The sequence below is a fragment of the Camelus dromedarius genome, chromosome 5, assembly GCF_036321535.1.
Source record: "Camelus dromedarius isolate mCamDro1 chromosome 5, mCamDro1.pat, whole genome shotgun sequence".
NCBI lineage: Eukaryota > Metazoa > Chordata > Mammalia > Artiodactyla > Camelidae > Camelus > Camelus dromedarius.
In genome coordinates, this window is record NC_087440.1 from 21,872,650 (window position 1) to 21,889,542 (window position 16,893).

General features: G+C 55.8%; 1 protein-coding gene across 1 annotated transcript; it reads right to left on the reverse strand.

Moving 5' to 3' along the window:
- Nucleotides 1-3,017: 3,017 nt before the first annotated feature.
- ITPKA (inositol-trisphosphate 3-kinase A) lies at nt 3,018-11,458 on the reverse strand. The gene is made up of 7 exons (XM_031453283.2): nt 10,914-11,458; nt 5,044-5,140; nt 4,744-4,960; nt 4,398-4,602; nt 4,057-4,158; nt 3,700-3,771; nt 3,018-3,611 (listed from the first exon to the last, which is right to left on the reverse strand). The coding sequence occupies exons 1-7, from the start codon at nt 11,400-11,402 to the stop codon at nt 3,408-3,410; spliced, it is 1,386 nt and encodes a 461-aa protein (XP_031309143.1). The 5' UTR covers nt 11,403-11,458; the 3' UTR covers nt 3,018-3,407.
- Nucleotides 11,459-16,893: the final 5,435 nt, after the last annotated feature.

Genomic DNA, 16,893 nt, shown 5'->3' on the forward strand with positions numbered 1-16,893 from the left:
GGGGTCCCAGAGGCAGACATGGCTGAATTAAAGACCCCTTCTCCCAGCAGAGCAGTGGTGGACCCCACTGGGGTTCTAAGAATAGAAGCAACTGGGGCGGCCTGAGGACAACATTCACCTTCATGGGCATCTGGAAAGGTATCCTGGGCAGAGGGAGACAAATGCGGGTGGGCCTGATAGGCAGGTAGAGAGTGTGTCATTGTTCTTCCCACCCTCAGTGAACCATAACAAGTGGCAGGGCTTGTGAGGGGATGAGGCTGCCAGGCCCTGAGCTCCGGCTGAGCAAGTCTGAACCTCCACCATCAGGACAGCCCCCAGACCCTACTATTTCTGGGTGGCGCTTGGCCCAGCCCAGTCCTGGTCTCTGCCTCCAAGGCCTACGGAGGTTTCCCCAGCCAATATTCACTCTGCTCAGGTGAGTCCTCTCCCTCTTTCCGAGAATCTTTGCACTTTATGCCCCCACCCCCCATCCTGCTCCCTGCTGTGAATTATGGATGCCAGAGAACATCTCAGAGAGGGCCAGCTGGGCATACAGGGCACAAGCAGGGGGACAAAGGAGGTAAAGGAGGCACTAGACCCTCAAGGACCCTTCCTCAGGCCCAGCCGTCCACCCCCTTCCAACCTGTCTTCTTGCAGAGCCCTGGGCCACCGTGCCTTTGGAGAGGTCTATGAGGGACTGGTAATTAGCCTTTCTGGGGACCCCATCCCCCTGCAGGTGGCTATTAAGGTGAGAGGGGTGGGACTTCTGGCTGAAGGCAGGAGAGAAGGGTCCATGTAGGGAGGAACAGTGGCTGGAGCTAGGGCAACCCACCCTCCTGAAGTGTGGCCACTCAGGAGCTCTGCCCTCTTCCTCCCTAGATCTGCCAGGACTCTGCTCTCAACAGGACCAGAACAGACTGGATTCCCTCATGCAGACGCTCATCATCAGGTGCACCTGGGGCCAGAGGCAGGGGCGGAACATGGGAGGAAGGCAACCAGCCTGCAGGAATAGCCTCTCTTTCCCCTAGGGCTGAGAGGAAGCAATTCTAGGGACACAGAGGTCCTCTCCAGTCTGTGGAGCCCAGAGCATGGTGTCTCCCTGCTTGTGCTGGGGTATTTGCACCATCGACTCAGCAGGTTCAGCCATCAGAACACTGTGCACTGCATGGGGCTTAGCCTCCAGGCTACCCCTCACCTGATTCTGCTGAAGTTGATGGCTGGTGGGGACAGGAAGAGTTTCCTGAGGCACAGCCAGCCACACCTGGTAAGACCCTACTCCCAGCCCTCCAGGCCCCTCTAAAGACCTTGTTCATGTGTCCCCAAACCTGCATGGTCTGATGTACCTTCTGCCTGACCCAGGGCCAGCTGTCACTGCTGGCCATCCAAGACCTTCTCCAGCTGGTTCAGGACATAGCTCAGAGTTGCCACTTCCTGGAGGAAAGTCATTTCATCCACAGGTTGGAAGTGATTCTGTCTCTGGGGACCTCCCCAATGAATAGCCCTTCCACAGAGTTTTTTAAGGAAAAGATCAAGGCTGGAGTTTCTGAGTTCTGGCAGTGATTTTTTTTGCCCAACTCTGCAGGGACATTGCTTCCAGGAACTGCCTGCTGAGCTGTACTGGACCCAGTTGAGTGGCCAAGATTGGGGACTTAAGGATGGCAAGAGATATCTATAGGTGTAGGACCTGAGGATGTGGGGAAGGCTGACTCCAATGGAGTTTACCAGCACCTTTGGGCCATTTGAACAACTCATAACTCCCCTCCTCTCTCCTGTAGAGCGGGTTATTACCACAAGGGCTACCAGGTACTGCTGCCTGTCAAGTGGATGCCCCCAGAGGCCCTCCTGGAAGGCATCCTCACATCCTATCTATGACAGACTCTTGGTGATAACACACACTCCTCTACCTTGGGCCATCTCATGTAAGGGAAGGGGAAGCTGTGCCTGATGGGCTTCACTCAGTTCCCTGCATTTGTGATGCAAGTCTTTTGGGGAGCTGCTCTGAGAGATCATCTCAGTGGTCTACATGCCCTACCCTGGGCTTACCAATCAGGAGGTGCTGGACTACGTCACTGGAGGTGGATGGCGGCCCCTTCCAGGGGCTCTCCAGGGCCTGTGTAAATATGGAGTGTTGCCCAGAGAGGGAAGTCTTTTACAGCCCGGGGTGGGCATGAACTCCACTCCAGTTTTGCCAGCTTCTTGGAGCATCTTCAGTACTGTGTTCAGGTATGCCCCCTGATCTGCCCTGACCATCCTGGTCTTGGGGGTCAGAAGGGAAGCCATAAAACAACACTGTGGTCCCCTGCTACACTACCCTCCCATTACAGGACCCTGATATGCTGAATTCACCCCTTCCAGTGAACCAGGGCCCATCCTAGGGAAGGAACGGGTTGGGGATCTGGTCTTTGCAGGGCCTAAGATCCCCACAGGCCCAGGAACTGAATCTGGAGAGCTTGAAGAGTTGGAGAGGGAGCCTCCTTGGCTCCTGGCTGCCTCCTGGCCTCAAGCCCCCCAAATCCAGGGGTCTCCAACCTCAGAACCTTTAGAATCCCACTTGGGGTTCATGGGCCCCAAAGGGCCCTGAGGGTGAGACTCTGGCATTTATAGTAGCATTTCTTCCCTGAGCTCTTCCCCAGGCTTCTAGGTGACTTGTGTTCTAAGTAACCTCCATGCTGCGTCTCTGGGCCTGTCTCAGGGCTGGCCTGATACCACTGGACTCTCCATACTGGAAACTGGCCTCAGGTGTTCTGGGGAAGAGCCTGGCCACTCTCAGCCTTTGATATTTGGGGCCAGAGGCTACCCTCCTACCCCCTCCAGGTGTAGGTGGGGAGTTGAAATTGTTGAAATTGCCTCCTGCAGGAAGCCGTCTCTAGATTGCTATTACCCCATGAGCATCCTGCATCTTGGTAGACCCCAGCCATACAGATGCCTCTAATAAAGAGCTCTTCTCATATCCTCCAGTAATCTGAGTGGCTGTGAGAGATGCCAGGGAACTGAGAAAGAGGGGGCCAGAGGAGGGAGGGGATGAGGCCTGAGTCAAAGCTGGTGTCTTTCAGTTTTATTTGGAAGGGGAGTCCATTGTAGTGTGGGAGGTTAGACCAACAGATCTAGTGCCTGTGAAATAAAATAATTATTTGGCCTCTCTGGAGAGGAATGGGAGCGAGCTGGGCTGAGGAAGAAGCCCTGTGTCCCATTCTACCTCTCCCTCCCCCAGCTAAATTAGTGTCATCGGCTCTGGGAACATTGGGGCTTGTATGGAGGCCAGGCCCTGCACGTGCAGTGTGTCCCATAGTGGTTGGCACCTGGTCCTGCAGGACCGTATGAACCGCCCCGCACCGCAGGGTTTCAGTCTCTTGCCTGCATGCATGGCGGGGAAGCAGGCGCTGGTCCATCTATTAGACCCTTGGGTCCGCGGGAACAGAGGTCTAAACTCATCTCTCGGCCAGGGTAGCCAGGATGCCAATGAGATTGTCCAGCCCCAGCAAGTAGCCGTCCTCTCGGTTGCCCTCCTCCCAGGGCCGCCGGTGGTCCAGAGTCTGGCCGTCAGGGAGGGGCGTGGTCTTGCCAAAGTCGATGAGCCATACGCCGGCGCGATGGCAGTGATCATGCACGAAGAGGAGCGAGCTGCCGATCACCTGCCGAATCCCACAAGGTCAGACCACGGCTGGATGCAGGAGAGGCCCTCACAGACCACAGACCTGTACCTGAGCCTACCCCTCTTACCTCGTGCTTCCGAAAGAACTCAGAGACCTCCAGGGTGTCCCGGATCTGCTGCAGACGGTTCAAATACCTCCTCTGGAGAGGGTAGGGTAGGAGAGGAAGGCAAATTCAACACCAACTGAAACTGCGAATATGAGCGGCGCCATGATGCATGCTTGGCTTGGCAAATACCGTGGTGAGGAAGCACAGGCCCTCACGTGGCAAACAGCCCGGATAGAAGGAATGTAAAGCAATTACAATACTGCGATAAATGCTACGATGGGGGGGTCACATAGGGGAGGCCGCTACACCAGATGACCTGGAGGCAGCCCTCAGTTTCAGGCTCCCCAACACCTGAGGGTACTGGAATAGTGCGCTCACCAGCACTTCTGCATCCCCTTGCACAAACTCCTCGAAGACACGAATCACCTGCTCCCGGCTTCGCGTGGTCTTGAAGTCGGTGCTGCAGGAGCCGTCGGCTTTCTGTAGAAGGTGAGACATAAATTGTCAGGGCCCCCGTACCTGCCCAAGGGGAGAGGATCAGGCTGGAGCAGCGGTACCTCCCGGGACGTTGAATGCCAGGGACAGCAAGTCGGCCGCCAGAGGGTGCCTCTTCCGGGGGCGGTCGGGGTGGGAGGTCAACATGGAGGGCAGACACCGCGCGGTGGGGCTGGGGCGGAGGAAGGGTCCGGTAGATGCAAAGTGAAGCGGGCCTGGCCCACCTTGATGCCCTCGATGCGGAAGCCGAGCGTGGTGCTGGAGCTGATGCCTTCTCGCCACTGCATGTAGCGCGGCTTGGTGACAGCGCGCTGCGCGTGCTCCTCTTCGGTAGGTGCCGTAGGGTCTACGGCCAGCATCTTCTTGTACATGTCCTTCCGTAGCTTGGGCCGCTCGCGGGCTTTGGTCAGCTCCTCTTCCAGGTAAGTCCTACAGAGGCGCAGGCAGTGTCTGGGCGTGAACGGACGCACACCAGGACCCGTCGAGCAAGGCTTTGGGCATGCGTAGAGAGCTTGTCCCCCGCCGTGGGCTCTTCGCCCGGTTCCCACCTGCCCAACAGGGCACCCGTACCTAACGCCCATCTTGCAGTCAAGCACGCAGGGCCCATCGAAGCCGTCGAGCAGGTCCTGCAACTGCAGGTAGCTCTCGCCATCGCGCTCCACCACACCGTGGAAGGCGGGCACGCAGCCGCGCAGCGCGTCTGCCATGAGCCGCGCCAGGCAGTAGCGCTCCGACTCTGAGCTGCGCTTCAGGATTAGCCCGCTGGTGCCGGCCGCCTTGAAACTCCCTGCGGGCAGGCACTAGTTAGCGCTGCCTACTCCCGTCCTCCCCCGCCTCCAGGCACCGCACCCGCGTCTGCCCGGTACTCACCCGTGTGCCCCGCCAGCTGCACCCAGGCATAGCGCTTCTTGAAAGGGCTCATGACCGGCAGATTCACCATGGTCCGGATCTTCTGCCAGTGGCTTTTCTGAAAGCGACACGGTCCCGGTCGGCGAGTCAGCGTCTCAGCAGTGCACAAGCCCTCCCTCTGGAACACGGTCTCGCCCCGCACCCCCCCCCCCATCGCGAGCAGCTAGCGCCCCATGATTCAATCACTCACTCACTCACGGAAAGTTTATGGTGAGTCTCTGTGGAGGACCCTGAGACAAGCACATGGAGGTGACAGATAGCCGGCTCTTCAGTGTTCTGAAAAGAGCCCTAGGCTTAGCGTCAGAAAGCTCAGGTTAGCACCCTACTTCTGCTACTCCAAAGCTGCACGGACAGGTTACTAAACTGCTCTGTTGAGAGGTTTTAGAATTTTTGTGAGCTTCAGAATCACATGATGGTCATCTTTGTTTTTAAAAATGCAGATTTTCAGGTCTACCACGGGGAAATTCTGAAAAGTCTGGGGTGGGCCCAAAAATTTGCATTTCTACCAATGCCTCAGGATATTCTGCGGCCTGAGAAGCCTCTGAGCTCAGTTTCTTCATCTGTAAAATGGGGAAATAACCACTCTCACTGGGTCATTGTGAGTAGTAAATGAGGCTTGAGTGTGACAGCTCCCCAACCCTCATACCCCATTTCTTAGCATGAAGCAGTAGCTGGACAAATCTGGATTATTGTTTCATTTACTTGCGACCATTGGTTCCTCTCATTTAGAGAGAAAGACAAACATGGAATCAAGCCATTACAAAGGCTCAGGCAGGGAGGCCAGCCAGGTAGGGCCTGGAGGAGTGGCTTAGGGCTCCACAAGGCCCTCTTACTATCCCTGGGTGCCATGTCACTCCTCCCCAGTTGACAAGGCCCAGGGCACCCTTAGTCTTGATCTGGACCCAGGAACCTGAACTTTGCAAATGGGATGTGGAGCTGAGGATCTGTCATCTTAGACAAAACTGGGAGGGAAATGTAGATTTTGGTGTACCTCTTGTCTCTTGACCATTGTTTCTAGCCTCCCCCCAGTCCTGAGAGCATCTGACACTCTGGACCTTTCCTCTTTCCACCCAAAACTCATCAGTTCTATGTCTACCCACTGAAGTGCACAGGTTTGCTCATCCAGTGTGTCTGCTACCTCCTCCCGGCATGCCTGCCTTTTAGAGGAGTTACACATGTATATTTCCACAAGGCTGGAACCAAGAATCCAGCTTCCCTGATCAGAGGGAGTTCTGAGAGGGGGAGGGAGAACTGGGGTGGTGGCCTAAGCAGGGGAGCTACTGACCATAAAACCCCTTTCCATGGGGAGGACATGGGAGTTGGTGACAGAGCAGTGGATGGGGAGTCAGGAGTTGGTTCCAGTCCTGGCTCTGTCACTTTCCAGCTGAGTGAACTCAAACGAGAATTTCATCTGTATGAGCCTGTTTCCTCTGGACATAGCTGTTGCCATAACATGAGCCACCGTTTACTGACTGCCTACGGCATGCCAGGCACTTCTCTCCATCAGACAGCACTGCTCCTGCTTTCCTACTGAAGTCCCTGCATGGCACACTAGGGTGTGATCACGTGTCCAATCCCCAGGGATCTGGGGGTGTAGCCAGAAGCAGCCCACTAGAAGCATGTCATCTCTTTCAAAACTCCCTTTTTCACTCTTTAAATACATACAAGGTTTGCATTATGCTGCATAATAAATTCAAGTTTTATTATAAAACTCTCCCACCTCCAAATTCTCAAAAAAAATTTCCAGGAAGATGTAAGTGCCGTGCATATTCAGCAGCTCCATCCTATATCCTCCTCTCCCACACTGAGTTTGAGATTCACGATGCTGCTGCACAGGCTCAGCAAGTGCATGAGGTGGGAATTATTGCCATTGCAGAAGGAAATCAAGGCTCAGAGAGTTAACATCCCCTCAATCCTTTCCTCCAGTCTCCCAGTCTCTAGCTTATGCCCTCTACCAGCTCAACCCTCTTCCCTTGTTCCAACTGCCCCAGCAGGTTCCAAAATCCATGCTACCCATGCTACCTTTAGGAGACCCTGCAGGAGAAAGAGTATTGTACAAGATGAAGCAACTTGCAGCCACAAGGTAGTGTGTTTTGATCTCTGGGGACCCCTCTCTTTTGGCTGGACACCTTTGTTTCATCCAAAGGAAAGGGTTTAATGTTGGGGCTTCAGGCAACTTTAGGTGCTTACTGGCAGAATTTGGGGGCCAGTGAGACCAGAATTGACTTGGTCTGAAGGTACATCTTGTTCTGTAGAAGACACTGCAGTAGAAGATGGAACCAGCCTTGGGTTAGGTGAGATGGAAGAATGGCCCCATCCTTTCTTCTGGGATCATGTGGGAGCAGTGAGTGAGGCTGGAAGGTGGAAGATGGGCCTGGTAGAAGAGGATTTAGTACCCGCAGTTCTGGGTTACTGCCACTTGATTGATGTGCGATAACATAGCATCAACTTGCTCCCAAGCTGAGGTAAAATGGGGTCATCACCTTCTCTTCCTACCCCAGTTTTGTGAGGATCATATCAGCCAAGAGTAGCAGAGGCTAAGGCTGTTTCCAGACATGTGGGTTACAAAAGGCTTTCATACGCATTATTTCGTCTGATCCCTCCCAGCCACCTCTTGAGGTTTGTTGATAATGACAGGATTTAGCTCTCCTGTCAGTAATGGATATGGTCAAACATGGAAGGAGTTGGTGCAAGTGTCATGGAACTCACTGCCATCTTTCATCTTAGGGAGCTACCTCCCCCAGGGAACATAATGCATATACAGATGCATGTGTCCAAAAAAGTTCCTGGAGAATCATTCTTTGGTAGGTGGGTGGGGATTTTGGCATATGAACAACAGCAGGGAAGATATTTTTGAGCAGGTAAGGCTTTTATTGTATGGATATCAGAAAGCAGATTATGTTACAGACTGAAATCTAGCTGAAAAGAGGGCTAGAACCCCATCCTCTGGCCCAGCCTACTCCCCTACAGACATCTGGGAAAGCAACTCACAGCCAGAGGCCACCTGGACACCTTGGGGCAAAAAGCCCAGGAGGGTTGTGTGAAAGAGTCTTTGATGAAGTCACAGGAGGACCCTCTGATAATTCCTCACCCTGGGGCTGGACAGGGAGCATCTCTCCCTGGGCAAGGCTTAGCTGGACACCAGCCTCAGACCCTCCTTTGTCTAAGCTCTATTTGGAAACTCTGAGGACTCCTGTTTCATATATCACACCAGATACTGAATGTATCTTCTGCCAGAATGGATCCTTTGGTATTTATCCCCATCCTTCCTGACTTCCTACCTCCAGCCATCCAGTCTCTGGCTAAAGTTCTCTACAGCCCAACTTCTTCTCCATGTCCCAATACTCTACCAAATAAGCACTCTTGGTGTGGTGGTGGTGGTGAGAGCCATGAGTTTAAATTTATAAAATGATTTGCGCTAAGGTATAAGTGACCCACGACTTTACCCTCCCAGGAGCATTTGCTTTTTAAAAAGGAAGTCTGTTAACCTAAATTTTGCTCTATAATTAGTGAAAAGTGAAGTGTGGGAGTTCTGGGTCCAGGACAGGATCACATCCAGGTCTCCTTACCCATCCTGGAGCACTGAGAGATGAGAACCAAATGAATAAGAGTCAAACACCCTCTCTTCTGGTGAAGCAATACCTTCTAAGAATACAGTCATGCCAGCTGCCCTTGGGGACAGGCCCTCAACTCCTCTCCTGACCTGTATGATTTTCCCACTACCATAGGAAAGGACTCAGGAGGGACGTATGCTGCCCAGTCCCAACTACCTTGGGGCAGCCCGGCTCTGAACAGGCTGTGCACGGCTCCGAGGAATAGGTGAAGGATGTATGTGCCAGGCAGAGGCTCCCCGCTATTTGTGTTATCCACCCAGGCCTGAGTGTAAGGGGCTGGGGAGCTGGGAGCCTCTGAGTGCTGCCGCGGTACCTCTCTCCCAGGTGTATTCTTCACGGTCAGCCAGCCGATGGGCTCTGCTTTCTGCCTGGGGAATCCCTAAAGGCAGCCTGGGCGGGCTCACTGTGCTGCTCCTGGACTGGTCGCGAGGCAAAGTCCGAGCCGAGCCCTTCCACGCGGACGCAGGCGGCCTCTGTCAACAGCCCCTGGCTTATCTGACGCTGCCGTGGCTGTTTGTCTTCGGGGAGGCCCCGGCGAGCTGGGGGTTGGGAAGGCCTGGGATTCGCAGCCTTGGAACTGGAAGGGCCCTTAGCGGCCATCTGCTCCAGCTCCTGCCGCGCCGGTGACAGCGAGGCCCAGGGTGGGAGAGGCCGAAGACGCCGGGGCACAGCTGCGACTCGTGTCAGAGTCTTGACCCCACCCGGCCTGCGTACTTTGCACTCAGTCTTGGGCCGCGGGACCTCCTCCGCCTTCAGGAGCAAGAGTGAAGCTGGGGGTGCCCTCGTGCCGCCCTTCCTCCAGCGCCCGCCTCTCAGCTGTCAGATTCGAGCCGGGGAGCAGTGGGCCCAAAGCTACTGCTCCGGATTTTCGGAGGTGGGGAGAGTTCTCACTGCCCCACGTCACTGCCTTGGAAGCCCTTCGGCGGCACCTGCCTTCCTTCACGGGCCAGGATTGGTGGAGTAAGGATCAGGGGTCAGGGCTACCCTTACCCGAGGTGGAGAGGGGAGAGAGGGACTCCCCACACCCTAATCTGGCGGCAGGGTGAATTCCTGCGCTAAGAGACTTTTTCCTTTTTCCTCTAATGTCACTTACAAACCACGCCGTCTTCTGGGTAATAGAAGTCTCAGGGGTAACTGAGTCACAGAGCCACTGCAAGTCGTTACAGTGACTCCTGCGCCTCGTCCAATCAGCGCGTAGGGAGAGCCCAGGTTCAGCGGGCCTGGGCAACCCCAGCACTCGTCCGCGGCTCTCACCGCCCTTCTGGGCAGGCCCGGAGCCACCAGAGCCTGCGGGGCGCGCTTTCCCTCTCCCTCCACTCCAGGGACACTTGCATAACGTGGACCTAGAACAACTCCTTCGCATTGACCGCGGGTAGTTATTTAAAGTATTTGGCCTTGGTTAAAACGAGGGGGACAAGATGGCCATCCTGGGCGCGGCACAGGACTGAGGAGCAAGCACCGGGAATGACTTCATCGCACCCCAGTCTGGGTTATCCGAGGGTCAAACCTGGCCCCAGAACATCCAGGCTACCAGAGGCGGAGATTAGCAGGTTGATGCCACCCTTTCAGCCTCAGTTTACCTTCTCCCAGGTCAGAGTTAGGAGCAGTAAAGCGGAGGAGGGCCGCGTTTCGCCCCCTGCCAGAGCCCCCAACCCTGCGCGCCTCCCTTCCCTGCGTCCACGACTGGTGCGGGCGCAGGGAGCAGACGGCGGCGGCTCAGGAGCAGAGCCTGGAGCGCCGCTCCACTCCCACTCAGGAGAGGGAAACCGTGGCAACGGCGGGGGTGGGGCTGCGGCGCGGGAGAGGGGGCGGCAGAGAGGGAGACTGGTTCGCCCCTCTCTGCGAGAGTTCGCGGATCCCTCTAGCACTACCTCGATCCCTCTAGCACTCCAATCCCTCTAGCACTACCTCGCAGCCAGCAAGTCATGCTTCCCCCGCCCCACCTGGACCCCGTGGCTGGTCGCAGACTCCTCTTCACTTTCTTTTTTGGATGCCCCAGGGCCCGGACTGCGACCCGCCTGTGGGGCTCGGGTGAAAACTGCCAAGGTGAGAGGTCAGCCCCGCGCCTCCCCCCGACGCCAAAGCCCCTTCTAAAGAGTGAGAATCGGACCCTCCGGGGAGGGAGCTTAGGAAAAGAGTCAGTCCGCAGAGCGCTCAAAGCAGGTCCCCGCGCGCAGCCCCCGCGGCCCCCGCTGGCCCCGCCCCCGCGGCCCGTACCTGACCCGCGTCCTCGCCCGCTTCCAGCTGCACGTTGCCGCGGCTCCGGCTCTCGCTGTCGCTCAAAAGATCGTCCTCCGAGTCTTCGGGCAGCGACGAGGACCCAGTGGAGGAGAGCGACGACGTGGAGAGGCGGCGCGGCTGCTGCAGGTGCGACGAGCCCACGGCCGGGAGACAGACACCCTCCGGCTCGGGCGGCCCTGGGCTGGCCGGGGGCACGTCCGGCTCCTCGGCCGTCACAGTCAGCCGCGGGATCACTGGGGCAGGGGGAGCCCGCGGGAGCCCGTTAGGGACCTGTCCCCCTCGGCGCTTGGCCCCGCGGGCCCGGGGCTGCCCTGCGGCGGCGGCGGCAGCGACCGCGGCGCAGCGCGCCTCAAAGAGGAGTCGCAGCTCCCCAACACTCCGCCGCGGGGCCCGCTCCAGCCCAGGGCTGCAGGGGCCCCCGCCTCCCGGTCGCGCCATGCCCGTCGGGCCCCCGGGCAGGGTCATTTCCTGACAACAGAGCCGCCGCGGAGCCCAGCAGCCCGCGGCGCGCCGGGGACTGGAGACGCTAGGCGCCCCCGGCTTGAGACTGCCCCGAGGCGGAGCCTGAACGGCCGCCCGCCTGGGCCCCGCCTCGGCCGCGCCCCCCGCCCACTCCTTTCACTTTCAGAGAAAGCGCGGGCCTCCCAGGGCTCCTGCGGGGCTGGGAAGGTTCCCTGTTGCTCCTCCGAGTGGTCGGGAAGCCCAGACCTCGAGGATACACACAAAACCAGGGCCTGGGCCTCGCGGCCTCTCTGGGCCCGCCCTCGAGGAGACGGGAGGGGCTGCCCCGCCCTGTACCGTGCTGCCTCTCCTGGCTTCGGGGCTGGAAAGGATTCCTTTTGGCAATTCCAAGGGCCCTGACCCGGCAGGGGAGGCGCGGGTCCCTCTCTTGCTCTCCCATCCAATCCTTCGGGTTCCTTTCCGCGGCCCATCCATCCTGGGGAGCAAAGGCTTCCAATTCTCCGGGGCTTTCCTCCGCCCCGGGCTCCTCCAGCGCAGAGTTCAAGGCCTTTGGCTTCCAGAAGAAGCCTCACCCCAGGGTGTGCGCCTAAGTGGAGACTCTGTCCCGAGAACGAGCTGAGGTTTCTCCCCAACCAAGCTCCCCTCTTCTCGGCTGGCAGAGAACAAGGTCAGAGGGCGGGGCCTGAATCTCTCCACTTTTCCCTGGCAGAGTCCTGGGCTGCATCCCTGCCTGCTGGCTGGCGGGCCTGACCCCTTCCACCTCCTTTCCTTTTGGAATTTGGGGCTTGGAGTCTGGTTGTAAGCAAGTCCTTTCACCTCCTTGAACTGTGGACTCTCCTGGGCAGGGTTGTGGTCCACCTCACAGGATTGCCGTGAGAGTAAAAGAAAAGAAGGATGTAACGCCTCTAAAACGTTAGAATAATTTTAGTGTGGGTAGAAGAAAAGAGCCAGCCTCAGGTTCACCATACTCCAGATGTGATGTTAGGCAGCCTCTTCACCCTTCTAAGTCCGGTTTTCTCACTTCTAAATTTAGGAAAACCTCACCTGACCCACAGAGCTGTGGCTATGAAACTGGAAAGAGAGCACTGATGTTGGTGAAGGGTCTCATGCACTGTAATGTGCTCATCAGTGGCATCGTGGTGGGTCTTTGGCCTCTTCACATGTTAGTGGTTAGCTGAACCGCAAAGGCTGCTTTGTGTAGAAGACGGTATTTCACAGCATTTCCTGTTGTCCCCAAATTGCCACAAGTGAAGATCCCTCATCAGGTGCCTGGTACCTGGGGATTCCTGGGGGCCCTGTGGAGAGAGTGCCCTCAGAAGAATGGCCTCTGAGCTGATGAAGGCCACAAAGAGGAGCTTTCCTTTCTTGATCTCCCTTGAGCCAGAATTCAAAGATGGCCCAGGAGGAGAGAAAAGGAGGGTTCAGAGAGAGAATGGGTGCCTTGAAGCAAAGAAGAAAGATCTCTGTGGGGAATTGAAGAAAGTGAAAGACTGGGGGGAAAAAATGGGGGTGGGGGTAGGGAGGAGAAACTGAGGGAATGCTGAAGGCACGGGCAGGTTGGGAGCCAGTGTCATCCTGGCTGCCAAGAGAAAACTCAGGGCAATTCCTTTTCTTCTTGTATCAGGCACTTACCCAAGGCCAGAAACCAAAGAAGAGCTCTTTGCCATCACTGCACAGGTGGGTTCTTCACGGGAAAAGTAAGGGCAAACCGGGAAATGGGTATTGAAACATTGATATGAGAGGTCATTTCTTAGATTTTAGAGTGGGAAGTACCTTTAGATGCCTCTATCATCCTCACAGTACAGCAGAAGTAACAAAGAGGTAAGTGATTTAACCAAGGAGATTAAGGGCCTTGTGCAAAGCCATACAGCTAGTTGGTGGAAAAGCCAGAGTATGTCCTGGCTAGGTCTCGTGACTTCTATTACTGTGCTATATTATGCTCAATTACTTCTTTTTTTAAATTGAAGTATAGTTGATTTACAGGGTTGTATATGCTCAGTTTCTTAAATTAACATCTTTAGTTTATTATCCAATCAAGGCAGAATCTGCCTCCACCTACCACAGGCAGAAAGCATAAGGGCACATAATGGGGCAGGGCCTGGGGGTCCCAATATAGCTGTGGGACAAGATCAAAGCGCTCCCATATCCTCTTAGTTGAGCCAGGAATGATCTTTCCAATCCTAGAATCCTGTTATTGTGCCTCAGATTCTCCAGTCTTTGAAGCTTAGTAGATGGATGTGAGTAGAGGGACATGGAAAAAAATCAGACCGACTACTATGTAGGTGGAGGAATGGCTTCTTATGTGCTGCAAAAAATTGGGGAAGGGAGGCAAAAAGGAATGTTTCAAGGTTTTGATGGTCATTAAGTGGCTAATCTGAGATAGGCCATAGGAGTCCCCTCTGCCTTATCCACAAGGCCAGCTACCTGTCTGAGGAGAAAACTGATCTTTTTTTGTCTTGTGGCTTCTCAGTTCAGGGATGCTCCTGTACCATAGAGGCCTGTATCCTGGAGTGTCTGTATCTTCCCCTCTCTCCAGGGCCTTCAGGATTTATCAGGCATGAACACTACATCCCTCCTGGGGGTAACAACCTTGGGGCACAAAATTTGGGAAAATAGGGTATGTGAAGTGCTGGACTTCTGATTTTATTCCCTAGCCTGCCTCATTTAGCTCTGCCCCTCCACTACCCAATCCACAGGATGGCACCAGTGGCCCCTACAGCAGGAGCAAGGTCACTACTCACCATCTCTATGTCAGTTTCTGCTTCTCAAGACCCACAGGCAGGGCCTCTCACCTCGGGGAGAGAGGATGAAGTACATAGCCCTTGGCCTGTGCTCCTGAATGGGCCACCTGTTATTTTGAGGTGACTTGAAGGCCTTTCCAGAGGGAGCAGAGCCTCTGTGGTGTGTGTGGTGGGGGGTGGGGCACACAGAGGGGCAGCATATGTTCGTTTAGACCAGGTGGTACAGTGTCTCATTCAAGTCAACAACTCCCAGACATGCTCTGTGGGGCTTAGCATCCTCCAAGGGACTTTCTGACTCCAGGATTCCAATATTCTGTGATACTACCTGTGATTTACTCACCATTCACAGAGCAAATAAACGTCCACTGAGCAGCTGCTGTGAACTAGGCATTGTGCTAGGTGAAAGGGGTACAGGAATGAGTAGCTCCTCACTGGAAGTGGTGGTGTATCATTTTACATTGTCTTCTGGAGGAAGGAAACCAGAAAGGACCCAACAGAAAACAGGCCCCAGGATGCTAAACAGAGCATTTACTCTGTTTCCAAGGGACTTTAAGTGAGATCTTGGTCTTTCAGCTGCTTCATGCAAACCATTCCCCAACCCTGGTTGGTCTGGTTCCCTTCTCTGCCCACAGCATAGTAGAGAAGATACCGGAGGGCTGGCCAGAGCCATGGCCCAGTGGAAACTTGCAGATGGGAAAGAACTGGAGGTCTCCTTCCCCCTGGGAAAAGGAGTGAATAGCTCTCTTCACTAGACAACCCCAGGTTCTTTTCCTTGCCTCTGGCTTTTTCCTCCTCCCCATGCAATCTCTGACCCCACAATTGATAGACTTTGTGGGAATATCCTGGGAATATCTTCAGAGAGTTAAGCAGGACTTGGGATCTAGCAGCGTTCACTTACCATCCACCATCTGAATCACTCTCCTCTAAAACGAACAAAATGTGTCACCATGCCTGAGTATGCGCAATAAGAACATTTTCTCTCCTGACACACTTCAGAAACAAGGTTTCCCATCCCTCCCAGGAGCCTGTATTCCTGTGGTTCTCCCTCCTCCCTCTCTCCAAAACTCAGAACCCGCAGAATCTCTCCCAGTGGCCAAGTGGAGGCAGAGAGGACTGGGAGCATCTGAGGTCAGGGACGCGGCTGCCAGTATGGAGGCGACTGCTCTATGAGCAATCGGGATACAGCCGGCCTCTGTCTCCTAGGTCCCCAGCAGGGTATCTCCCGAATCTTGTAACCGCTGGGGGTGGGTGCATCCCCTAATTCCATTTGAGATCTCTGCCTGCCAGCGTGACCTCCACCCCGGTGTGCTGCAATCGAGTCCACAGAGCCTCTGATGGCCGGGCGGAACCAGGAGCCACCTCGAAGCTGCGAGCAGGCCCCGGGGTCTGTGGAGCTGGTACCAGCTCCGCCTCGGCGTCGGCCGCGGGGGCGCCTCACGCCACGCGCCAGGAGCGCGCCTGCGAGCTGAGGCCCCTGCTCCTGACTCCCAGAAGCCGCCGGGACGCGCGCCCAGCCGGGCTCCACGCCTGGAGATGCGGGCGCGCTCCCGTGCAGGCGGCGGGGCTGCTGCCCCGAGGGGCGCTCGGAACCGGGCTCCAAGGTCACGGGGATGGGAGTGGGCGAACAGAAGCCGAGGCTGTTGGCTCGTCGGGGCCGTGGCACATTGGCCCAGGGTTAGAACACAGCTCCCGTCTGCCGCAGTCACTTTTCTCGCGGCTCGGGTCGCACCTACAGGACAGACAGCTTGGGTGTCTACTGCAGGCGGCGTCCGCACCGTGGGGTCTCGTCCGCGCGTGCGCTGGGGCCTGGGGACACGATGGAGGGGAGAGTTGGGGTCAGATGTCCCAGAACGCCGAGGATCTATTGGGACGTCTGCTTGCCCCGACCCCGCCCCCTTCCCTGTACCAAGTTTATTGGGCTTGACTAAGTGCCAGGTGGCGCAGGGTGTTGGGGATACGGAGAGAAATGAAGAGGACGCTAATAGCTCCCAGGCTCGGGGTGGAGACCCGCAGATAACAGTATAGCGTGGTGAGTGTTGCCCTAGGGGAAGCCTTGGTGCTCCCCAAACCGACTGGGTGGGGTCGATCAGGGAAGGCTTCTGGGAAGAGGTGACCTTTTGGCTGAGCGCTGAAGGTTGAAGAGTTCTCCAGGGAAAATCGGTGGAGATAGATGGACTAGTGCATTCCAGGAGAGGTGCATGTGTTTATGGCCGAGGAAGCTGTGATCTCTGCATGAGCTTAGCAAAGCAAGGTTATCAAGAGCTAAAAGAGAGAGAGAGAAAAAAAGTGATATTTTGAAGAAGGTATCTAGGTAGTCATCATGAAAAGGATTAGAACTCCTTTGAACTTCTTTACACTTATTTTCCAGTTTGGCATTGTTTTTATGTTTTCATTACTCACCATGGTGGTAGGGAGGTCAGGCCTCAACCTGATGGGGCAGCAGCAAGGTGGTGGACTTCTGAGCCACTGAGGGCTTGAAGCCAGAGAATGCTTTCGACTGGCCATCTATAAAGACGGCATGTGTTGGAGGCTAGAGAGAATAGCAGTAGCAAGTTCAGGCCAGAAGGCAGCTCTGCTTCTCTGGACTGTATTCCAGGGCCAACCCCAGCATTCGCTGGACCTCAGCCTGGAGACTGTTTCTTCACCCTGGAGGTGAGAGCCGCTAGGAGTCTCTGGCCAAAGTGCTCCAGCTTCTGGTCATGCTCTCTGCCCATGTTTGGGCAGTTCCCCAACCCCTATTTCACCATTCTTCC